This window comes from Fusarium flagelliforme (assembly GCF_020744385.1).
Source record: "Fusarium flagelliforme strain FIESC 12 MPI-CAGE-AA-0113 chromosome Unknown B0J16scaffold_4, whole genome shotgun sequence".
NCBI classification, from domain to species: Eukaryota; Fungi; Ascomycota; class Sordariomycetes; order Hypocreales; family Nectriaceae; genus Fusarium; species Fusarium flagelliforme.
The window spans coordinates 1,704,782-1,715,562 of record NW_025763506.1 but is presented as its reverse complement, the minus strand read 5'-3'; the positions used below and the strand labels follow the sequence as shown (position 1 = coordinate 1,715,562).

The window sequence follows — 10,781 nt, the reverse complement described above, 5'->3', positions numbered from 1 at the left end:
AAAATTAATTGTTTGATCTCTCAACAATTAGGACGGGACATTCCGTGAGGCCATTGCAAGCCCCTACACCTACACGAACCTCTCTAGAGGTGGAGAAAAGTCAGACCCCGCATGGAGTCACACTCACACTCACACTGCATCTCCCCGAGACCCGTCTCCTCTCTGCTAACGTCGACTCCATCCCCACGATCAGAATTCGTAAGCATGTCTCGCACTCTTTACCCAATCTCTGGGCATCGCGATACATGATCAGCAGGGGTTGTCGGCTGATGGTAAGCCAAGAGTGTTCGTACTTATTTGCCTTGGAACCTCCAACTTAATTCCAACCTCGACTACGACCTTGAGCATTGAATGGACCTAAGCTTTGACACAGTATCAGAAAATCGAACGCTAGCTGAAGATCATGTCCCATGATGGAAAGCTGCTTAGTCAACACCTAGCCTCTTCTATTTGAAGCTATCACCAGTTGCGGTACTACACTCTCGTACCTCGCTAGTAGCGTTCTGGACTCAGTATTTTCCCACCAAGGACACCAGGGCGAATATTCTTGAATCTCTCTTTATTTGTATAATTCTAGTTCGACTTGAAAGTCTCTTGCTTTACTGCAATTCGAATTTCAGGTTTGTCGTACTCTATTTGCACTGTACACACTATCACGAGCAAATGACACAGTCCAATTACCTTCACCGATCCCGTCCGGTTTTCAAAGCCTTTTCATGACTTCTCCAAACACTCCATGTCAACAAAAGGAGCCTTAGAAAAGCATTGAAGATATGTGACGATGTGACACCATCGTTAGTGACTCGGACCTTTACGTTACAATAGAGCTGTTTCTCTCAAAGGTGGGTATTTGGATCAACATACTGATCGATTCCATGGGCACAAGTTATGGAATTACATGGTCTATCCATATGCTGCGTTCTACACCAGTTCCACACCGAACCATCGTATTGACTCCTACTGGTATGTAAACCCACATTTAGAACACACCAACGCTGTAGGGGGTCTGTTGCTCCTGTCATATCGATCACAACCTGACGTTTTCAAAAAAGACAGGATGGAGAGAGAAAATGTGTAGGTGTATGAATACAAGGGATCCTTTCACGAGTTCGATGTTCCCTCGATTCCTCCTCGTGGAGTACAAAGTCTCACATACACTGTTCCGGCAAATCGGTCATCCATGTTACATCCGTTGGCCGATGTCATCCACCACCTCTGTTGATCAGACACGTGTTGTACCAACAGTTGCAACTAAAAGCTCTGCACTACTTGAAGTGATAGCTTTAGCATTGAGGGGAGAAGAGGGAACAACTTCCCGGGCCTGGAGTGCACCAATACAAAAACCAGGCATCACACAATGCCATTTTACGCAAAGTTCCTAATAACGCGACGGGAGACATCGGATGCCAACGCGCACACTCTTTCCATGAACACAAGTCACGCCAAGGTTCGCCGGTAGGATTACTCATTAGAACACCCATCTATTTCAATGCAGTTATAGACTTGACACGTGAGTAGATAATTGTAATCACAAGCAACGCTTTTTGTATGCTAGTATATGCAATAATGTCCCATGTCGTCGTGACCTAGCCCGTAGCCTCTACAATCGGTTGGCAATCTCTTCCAACAGTTGAACCTCTTCCTGCATAAGGAACAGATTATTAGGCAAAACCAATCCACCACCAGGCTTCATAATGATCTCCCTCCCATCATGTCTCTCGTGTCTATCCGAATCACTTCCATCATCCGTCCTTGCCTCACTCTGCTTTCCCTTCTCGACATCTGCCGGCTTCTCCCTCTCACCCTCCGTCTTCTCACGACCCAGCTTCTCAGGTGTCCACCAATACACAGGGTACGCACGCTGCACGTTGTTCACCAGAAGCGCCACGCCAAACATGATGGTGCAGTTAAACGCCACCACAGGAATAAAGAACCAGCCCAGATCGAGGACACGGTTGTCGACCACAGCAATGAGCCCGGTTGCACCAGCGGGTGGGTGGATCGTCTTGGTGAGAGCCATAATGGATGTTACTGTCGCACAAGAGATGGCGCCGCCGAGCCATTGGATTGAACTAAAGCTGTCGCTGAGAAGGAAGAGCTTGCCGATGCTCACACCGATGATAGCGGCGATTAATTGACCGCCGAAGAAGTTGCGCGGTTGCGCGAGGGGAGATTCGATGGCGTAAAACTCGAGAACAGCGCCCGCACCCTGAGAATGTTAGCATCAATGACTCCAGCTCATTGTTGATAAGAGAACGTACGAAAGATGCGACAATGATGGGAGCGCCTCTCTCAACAAAGGAGGGAATGCGCTCCGAGGCCAGTTCAATAACCGACAAGGCGATAAAAATTCCGATAAATGCCCAAATAACTGGGAGAATTGTTCCGATGCTAACAGGCTTTTCGTGACGGTATCCGAAGATGTACGCGACAGGGTATGGGAGGTACTGCCATGGCGGCGGTGGAACAAATGGATTAATGAACCGATCAATATCGAAAGTCCATTTCCTAGGGTCTGGGGACGGCATCGAGTTTAATATGGGGGCGAGTGGCCCGATATCCAATGATGAGATGCGATGCGATACGATGCGATGCGATAAGATCTGGTAGTAAAATCTGGGGTAAATGCAGATGATCAGGCGATGTCAATGTGACAAGACTCAATGAATGAAAAAGATGAGTTTGGACAAAAGCAAACTTCAAGACAGAGAAACGCCGGAAAAGTGACGTCAAATTGGTTTAAAATGGCGTCGGAATGAAACAGCCAAAATGTCAATTAAATCGGAGCCTCTTTTTCAGTCTCGGAAATGAGCTCTGTGGGTTGGCGATGACTTCAAACTTTGGTCCATCGAAACAGAACAAAGCTTCAAGAAAAACAAACGACCGGCGGCTCTGCTCCTTATACTAAACACTTTTGGCCCGCGGAGATGATCCATTATTTCTTCCCTTTCCCCCTCATCTTAATCCGTGCCAAAACAGAAAAAACATGCACCGAGGGAAGACAGAGCTCGAGCCGATTCTGCCGGCAAAGACTTTCATTGGCATCAGCAACAGACGATTTCGTAACAAAAACTCGAGAGTCGCTGTGCGTGACTAGGAACAGAGACGGCTAATAGTGGATCTCTCCCCATATTTTTCTATTTCGGAGTCCGGAGAAATGGACCGCCGGTGATTGCTCGGCATGGTGGATTTGAATTTCTAGCATGACATAATAGCCTAGGCCCTTTATTACTAGCGGTCATCTCTTTTTATTTCCATGGAAGTCGGTTTCTTTTCTGTTATGCCCCGGGCCGAAACGACAAAAAATTGCCTAACTGTTTTCCGGCGACACCGAAATCCACAGCAGACGATCACTACAGAATAATTCCTGCATCGCGAAGTTTCGAGAATGCTTCAATCCAACCCTCTGATGGATCTTGTTCCTCATTGAAGCCTACACTTCGCAACCTCTCCGCGCTCAATTGACGATCAAAGGTCAACCACCAACCCGCACTATCGAGTTGTTTTCTGCCCGCGCCGACACCTGCCTTTCTACCATACTCTCCGAGAAGATCTTTATGAGCTTCGATATACTCACTCGGTCGGTCCCCCTCACCTTCTCGTGGTGCCACGCCGACGAGCCCGAAAAATGACGCGATACGCGGCCACGCTTCAGCGAAAGTTGTCGGTTCTGCGCGGTCGAGCATATTGACAATCTTTCCTCCGCACATTGATGGATTGAGCGCTGCGTGGATCGCGATACGGCCGAGAATACCTGACGAAACAGACGTGAACCGCGCATTGTAGGCTCCGTCGTTCCCGGGGAACGCGACCTCTGAGTTCGACCCATTATTCTTCGCATACAAAGAGAGATACTGTGCCCAATGCAGCGCGAGCGAATAGTTTGATCCGATAGGACTGAAGCCCACAACGACATCTGGGCAGACCTCTGTCCATGTCCAATCGCGACCGGCTGACGCTTCGATGAGGATCTTTCGGAACCAAGGGTAAGCAACAGTCTTTGCGTAGTCGGCAGGTATAGTATCGGCCATGGTTTCTTTGAGAGGAGGCGTGAACATGCCATCGGGGATATAGATACCGTAGCCCTATATATGTCAGTGGTGGAAGGTAAGTTAAAGATATGGGGAGCGCAGCGTACCCTTGTGCCGCCCGAGTAGACAAACGACTTCAAGTTGACAGAGAGGGTGTTGAGTGCGGACGCGAGATTGCGCATCATGTCGCAATTGATCTTGCATTCTTCTTCGTGGTTCTCATCATGCGGCGCAAACACTACCTGTCATCAGCAATTATCCACCCCCATGTGCAAGTAATACTCACCGAAGTAGAAGACATGTGTGACTCGGTCAATCCCAACCACATTCTTCTTCAACTGTGCCTCTAAGTCGCCGCTCTTCAAATCAATACCCGAAACAAGTTGAAGCTTCGGTTTTGAGTCTGATCCTCCAGGCCAAAATGTTCGCTTCGCATTGACAGGACGGTTGCTCACCGCAGTGACGCTCGCAAAAGTGCCCGCTGCAGGGTAGTTGGAGAGGAGTTGATTGACGGCGGCCCAGCCGATGAGACCTGTCGCGCCGAACACAATAGCGTGGTTCTGGGAATCAGACATCGTGTCAGGGCTTCTATCATTCGATGTTGAAGTTCTAAAGACTTGAGGCGAACGCTGTATCCTTAAGTATTTGAATGATGTCCCGATTCTGTTTGTCGCTATGGCTCATCGATCCACATTGCCTGAAGCAGCTCGCCGAAATGGCTGTGTAGTTTAGTGGCTAAACTAGTGGATTAGCACTCTGTTAGCGGCGAGAGGCTTGTATTTTCGGAGAAACTTCCCGTCTCTGTCAAAATCGGTTCTGCGTTGCGGTGCCATTGAAGGTTGGGTGCTTTATTTGATACAAATCAAGCGAAGAGAATGTTTCCTGGCCTGGACCCCGTATTGGGACAGTTGTGCCTCAGTTTCGCATAGAAATTAATTGAATATAATGCTATAGGATGAAACTCCCTAAGGTTTAGCGCTGACCTGCAAATACAGCGAGGAGGCACGGTCGTGCACGTTTTCCCCTTCAATCTCTCATCTTGAGTTCGAATGAAGACCACCGTCCTGTCGTTTTTCGCACCTCTACTTGATTCGCAACGCCATACCATCACTATCACCACAATATCGAATTGTCCTTTTCGTCAAAACCTCCTTCAAGATGACAACAAGTGTCACACAACTCCTTGTTATCCCTAACGATGCCCTCACACTTATGGGCAAAGTCGTGGGCGCAGACGCGACAGCCACAACATACGTCCTCCAATGCCGTAAAGACGACGATGATTGCAGCAGGATGAAACAGACAATAACTCTTGGCCCATGGGCAGAAAAAGCCCTGGCCACAGGCGCCGCCAAGACAGGAGATCTGGACGTCTGGATCAGTGACAAGCTGGAGGATGGAACACCCTGGACGTTTTCGCAACATTGCGAGATGAGCCGATCTGTAGCCCAGAAGTGCACAGTATCAAAAGGACCTGTTAAGGACAGCAAGGAGTACAAGACGGAGGACTTTCCTCCACAGACGCACACTGATGCATCTGGCCTTCGCGAGGTCTATGGTCCAACATACGCATATGCTGAAGTCACCTTGACTGCTGGTTTGGAGAAACTTGCTGCTGCTACTGCAACTGGTAGTTCGGCCGAAGAGACAGAATCGACAGCTAGTCAGAGTGGAACTTCCACAGCTACTGCTGATGTCCCTGGTGAGACGAATGGTGCAGGAGGGAGTCTTTTGAGCCCTCTGGCTGCGGCATGTGCTGGAGCTTTGGCTGTTATGGCGCTTTGGGGTTGATAGTTCGTTTTGGAAATTTATATAGAGCTGCGAGATGAAGAGTCTAGAGCGGAGAGCATTCATGTTTATGTCTTATGATACGAGGATTCGTTTGGGGAGAAGGGCGTATATTAGATACAGGCTATTCGTCAATGTAAAATAGTGAATAAGCAAGAAATCAAACAGTAACTCAGGTGATATGTGCTGCAGAATCTCCTCTCCCTCATTACGTCGAAGGCACCTCGAACAAGCACACCGACACTACAGGAGATAAACCATCGCTACAACGGACAGGACGAGTCCAATAACGCTTCCATCCATTCTTACTCCAGCAGAGTCATCCTCGCTGCCACTCCCACTGCTGCCACCGTTCTTCTGTTCAGAAGACCAATCAGTATCATTCCACTCTTTGAAAGTCAAGTTCGGCTCGAGCCTGGGCTTCAGATCAAAATCAGCCGCAGTAGCCTTCTTTGAACTCGTCGTTCCATTCCAGCAATGTCTACTAAAGCACTCGTCGCACTGCTTAGGCAGGTCCATATCTATTCTCCGCAGGGAACCCTCAATAGATGCGCAAGCTAGACAGGCGGGCCAGTTCTCGTCGACGCTTCCGTTGCCGTACGTAGCGATCTGGAAGGCGTTCTCGAAAGCAATGTTGAGCTGTGCAGAGGTGAACTCCGCCTGAGTGTATGAGTAGTTGGTATAGCCTGTCCATGGGGCGTTGGGTAGCCAGAGGAGAAGAGGAGTGTCTTCGCTGGCATTGCAGCCAAAGAATGTTGGCTGGAATGACAAGTTCTGGGCGACGATGGTGTTTACATCGGGGATTTTGGGGAAGGGTATGTCCCCTTGAGATGCAGCGCGTGCAGTGTCTGGCATGTTAGTAGTGGTCTCATAGCAAGCTTTGTGCAACTTACTGATAAGATTGGATCCATTATTCCATGAGTTTGGCGCATCGGAAGATGCCTCGTAGACGATGATGAAATCGAGTTTTCGATCAGGAGTGATCAAGGGACGCAGGGGATTGCTTTCCAAAGCAAGACTACCATCGATCTTCACAAGTCAGCTAGCATCCTTGCATTTGGTAATCAAACTTACAAGTAGGAGCTCAGAGACTCCATCCATATCCTTGTTGTAGTCTTCGAAAGGGTTAGGGTAAGTTGCCCAAAGTGACTGATTGAAGGTCAAGTCAAAATAAGTTGCGGTCTGATTAACCAACTGCACTAATGGGTTGTCATCCTGATCAGATGGAATAGGGATATCGTTGATATCCGGGTTGACTTGCTGTCTCCTTTCTAGCCATCGCTTAGCGAATATTGGAATGTTGTAGAACGTGTCGATAAACCAAGCAGTAAAGGCGTTAGTGGTGGTTCCCTGCATGAGAGTGAGTTTATCAAAGCCTTCAACACACTGGCTCTTGTTCTGAGGTTTGCCGTCCGACATAGAAGTGCCGAGGTACTTTGTAGAGATGAAGGCCTGCACACGACCACCAGCCCAGGAACCAAATTCGTAAGGCGTAACCTCATATGCGGTACAGTTGAATAGGTTGGAAGTGTTGAGGGTTGGGTACGTGAGCTTTCCAATTTCGGGAGATTTGCCCGGAACAACTTCCGCGAAGCACAAGATGGGCATAGGAGCGTCGCCCATACCAAAGGCTGTGTCATTGTTGGCGATGTCCGAGTAGTTACTGAAGAGCATATCCTCGGGGAGCCACGTTCCCCAGAATTGACCAAAGGTGTCAGCGACAGATACTGGGAAGCCGGCTTCATCTTTGGCGCCAGCGTTTTCGAAGATGTCGTTGAAGAAACTTGTTTGGTTGCCATCGGGACCAGCAGCATACGAATTTGAAAAGTTGGTGTTCTTTTCGATATTCTCTAGAGTGGTGAAGTTGTTTGCGGCACTGCGTGGTCAATAACAAGCAGGTAGATAGAGGTTGATGGACTTACAGAAGAGAGACGGTAACAGCACCACCTCCGGAGAGACCGGTGATATAAGAGAGAAGTTGTGTCAGACCACCAGTACGAGCTGCAACAGCTTCCTTCGAACGAGCATCGAACGCTCTCCAAATACCAAGACCACCCAAGCCAGACTGCGTGCCACCACCCGAGACCGACATGCCAACAACTGGGACATCATCTTCTTTCAGCTTGTCCATATACTCTTTGATGTCGAAATCGGAGATATTGACCAGTTTGAGGTAATCTTCAAGGTTGGGCATCATCTTCTTTGCTCGACGTTCCCGCCATGAGCTTTCTTCATCCGATAAGCCCTGACTCTGTTAGTATGTTGGGAGGATGAGGCCTTGTGAGACTCACATCTTTGGCAGGACGAATCTTTAGATCACTAGGACATTCTGTGTAAACGGGCACGTAAGGGTCGGAGCCAGCCACTCCTTGGGCCAAGGCGAGGGTCAAATATACTGAAAGAAGCAGTAAATGCTGGGACAGTGAAAGATGCATCGTGAACTCGTGAACGTAGATTTGGTGGACAAAGGGTAGCGGTTTCTGAGCGTAAGGTCACTCAAGCAATGGCTTCTCTTATTTTAATATTCTCAGTCGTCGCAATCCCATGTGAAAAAGCATACCAACAGATTGTCCCCTCTACCTCGAAAAGGAGTTAGCTGTCAGAGGCGTCAAAGGAAACTTTCCCACTAACAAAATCGACAAAACTCAATGGCTAGACCCAACCAACGAGAAGATGAGGAATCTGGGGTAAGCCACCGCCATGTCTAGCCCTTCTGCATCTGGACGCGCAACGAATGCGATGAAAGCCACGGGCTGTGAGATGCCGTCCTGCAGTTGCTTATGTCTTGGCGAGAGGAATGGTGCCGCAGACCCGAAGTTATTCGGGTTGAGCGGCTTTTCGTATCTCGACCAGCTGCGTTGTGCGGAGAAGGAAATGAGTGGCGCTTTCTAATGCGATGATTTAGTACAGCCGGGTAGCTGGCTTGGATGTTGCCTTCAAAGGCCGACGGCAAGTTATTAGTGTGGCGTTGACATTTGCCATCAAGCATTTGGGACGTTGTTCGGCAAAGATTAACTTTTGTCTATACCTTATATAGCAATTCATTCGAAAACTACTCGAATGGATTATCCCGTCTATACCTGACTCTCGTAGTTGTCCAATCTTGGTGTTTGCTATTGTTGTTTCCTTAACCCCTCACAAATTTGATTGTCTTACATGAACCAAACTTTACTGTTTCCAGGATGTACTAAATCTCGCGATTAATAAGACAATAACGCCAGCTGCCAGTGACAGCGATGTAGCTGTGCCAGGTTAGCGTCGCTTTATATGAGGCACGATGGGTTTACTTACTAACGGTAAACGCCCAGCCAACCCCGATGCTATCGATCATAGGTACTACTCCACCAACACTCATTGCGCCAAAGCTGTACTGAACGACATATTTTCCAGTAATGACGGCTGTTCTGTGCGCAGGTCGTACCTCTACATCACCGTCAACGTCCATGGCCATCAGATGGCACGGCTTCGACTTACCAGCAGCATATGTATTCAATCCACTGAATGCAGCCATAAGGCCAAACCCTTCAATAAAGGCGCTGACCACGGGCAGCGGCATTCCGCCAACCTTCTGCTGGACACTCCACCCATACAACAAAGTACCTAACGGTAGGATGATAAGGATACTAGGCAGACTACTGTTAAGTCGATCTTCAGGACGCCGTTCTCCATTCCGCTTTTTGATATATCTCTTGACGACCACGTCGGATATCTTACCTCCCACTGTGCTTCCGGCAAGGAACCCTGCGCCTGGAGCGAGATAGAAGAGGCCGCTGGACAAGGGAGAGGTGAGATTGAAGCGAGGGTTTATTACACGACGGACAGAGCTGAGGAGACCGTATTGGTTGAAGCCTAAGAGACCACAAGCAATATTCTGAACGAGTCAGCACGCTTCTAAGAGGTAATAGTGGCCATACATACCGCCAGAATGACTTTTGGATATGCGAATTGACAGAATACATGCATAGGGTTAAAGGTTTGGAGAACCTCGTCTTTTGTCCGAGGACGTGGCTGGATGAGCTTGGGATTCTCAACCTCACTTGCTCGAGGGATGAAAAGAAACGAAAGAATGAACCCAAAGAGACACATTCCAGCTTCTACGCCGTATATAACTCTCCAGCTGGTGAAAGTAGCAATGACGCTGCCGAGAAGAGGAGCTGTACAAGTTTAGTAAAGGTATAGGCCAAGGTAGCGAGTTGCTCACCAATACTATTCGCAGAAACGCAACTCCCCAGGAAAAAACCTACCGCTGTTCCACGAACAGTCTTCACAACGTTAGCTGCCACCTCCATTTACGGCTTCAGCTACTTACTGGATCAAAGATATCAGCAAGGATAGTCTGTCCTGCCACCAAAAAGAACGGTCCTGTGCTCCCGCCCAGAATCCAAAGAGATGCGAAACCAGCTAAGTTAGGCGCCGTGGCACAGCCAATTGCACAAAGACAAAGCACAATGTTCGCAGCAAGATACGCGGATCTTCGACCGATGATAGTGCTGATAGGTAACCATATCAACCCTGATAGAGCTTGCGCGACGAAAACGCCGGCATTAACTGTTGTGATAGTGGTAACGGGTATATCCAGGTCCGAGGCCACTTCAATGGTTGCGGGCATTATAGCTGTGCTCCAGAATGTCATGGGCAGAGGCATCCAGCAGACGACGAAAAGGATGACCCATTTTCGCCATGAGGGTATTGAGGCGACCTCATCATCTACTGGCCTTACCGGAGGCAGTGGTGAGTCTTCAGGAACTGCTACCGTTTCTTCTGGCTTTGGGTTATTCATGGCGAGGGTCTAAAAAAGAATGACTTGTACAAATCAGGAAGTTTATAGCGGGTGATGGATCTAGTACAGGAACAGATAAAAGAATGTCCAGCTGTAGCCATGAGTGCAAAGCCTAGAAAACTACTGAAAAGAGTCTCTATACAGCAAATCCGTTGCATTTAAGAAGCAACGTCTATGACTAC

At 48.5% G+C, this 10,781-nt stretch overlaps 4 protein-coding genes across 4 annotated transcripts; 1 reads left to right on the top strand and 3 right to left on the bottom strand.

Annotated features, from left to right (window-relative positions):
- Nucleotides 1–1,411: 1,411 nt before the first annotated feature.
- On the bottom strand, nt 1,412–2,954 carry B0J16DRAFT_304534 (HPP family-domain-containing protein). The gene is made up of 2 exons (XM_046124728.1): nt 2,262–2,954; nt 1,412–2,209 (listed from the first exon to the last, which is right to left on the bottom strand). Exons 1-2 carry the CDS (start codon nt 2,526–2,528, stop codon nt 1,601–1,603), a joined length of 876 nt encoding a protein of 291 aa, XP_045982842.1. The 5' UTR covers nt 2,529–2,954; the 3' UTR covers nt 1,412–1,600.
- Nucleotides 2,955–3,233: 279 nt separating this feature from the next.
- On the bottom strand, nt 3,234–4,851 carry B0J16DRAFT_125267 (uncharacterized protein). Its single transcript, XM_046121682.1, has 3 exons — nt 4,318–4,851; nt 4,139–4,269; nt 3,234–4,085 (listed from the first exon to the last, which is right to left on the bottom strand). The coding sequence occupies exons 1-3, from the start codon at nt 4,604–4,606 to the stop codon at nt 3,354–3,356; spliced, it is 1,152 nt and encodes a 383-aa protein (XP_045982841.1). The 5' UTR covers nt 4,607–4,851; the 3' UTR covers nt 3,234–3,353.
- B0J16DRAFT_125280 (uncharacterized protein) lies at nt 4,703–5,942 on the top strand. The gene has a single exon (XM_046121683.1). It carries the CDS (start codon nt 5,190–5,192, stop codon nt 5,820–5,822), a length of 633 nt encoding a protein of 210 aa, XP_045982840.1. The 5' UTR covers nt 4,703–5,189; the 3' UTR covers nt 5,823–5,942.
- A 120-nt stretch (nt 5,943–6,062) lies between these two features.
- B0J16DRAFT_268701 (acyl transferase/acyl hydrolase/lysophospholipase) lies at nt 6,063–10,428 on the bottom strand (the record flags this gene model as incomplete). The annotated part of the gene is made up of 10 exons (XM_046123493.1): nt 6,063–6,667; nt 6,713–6,848; nt 6,894–7,695; nt 7,742–8,064; nt 8,111–8,299; nt 9,115–9,242; nt 9,294–9,690; nt 9,738–9,973; nt 10,021–10,081; nt 10,129–10,428. The coding sequence occupies 10 exons, from the start codon at nt 10,426–10,428 to the stop codon at nt 6,063–6,065; spliced, it is 3,177 nt and encodes a 1,058-aa protein (XP_045982839.1).
- Nucleotides 10,429–10,781: the final 353 nt, after the last annotated feature.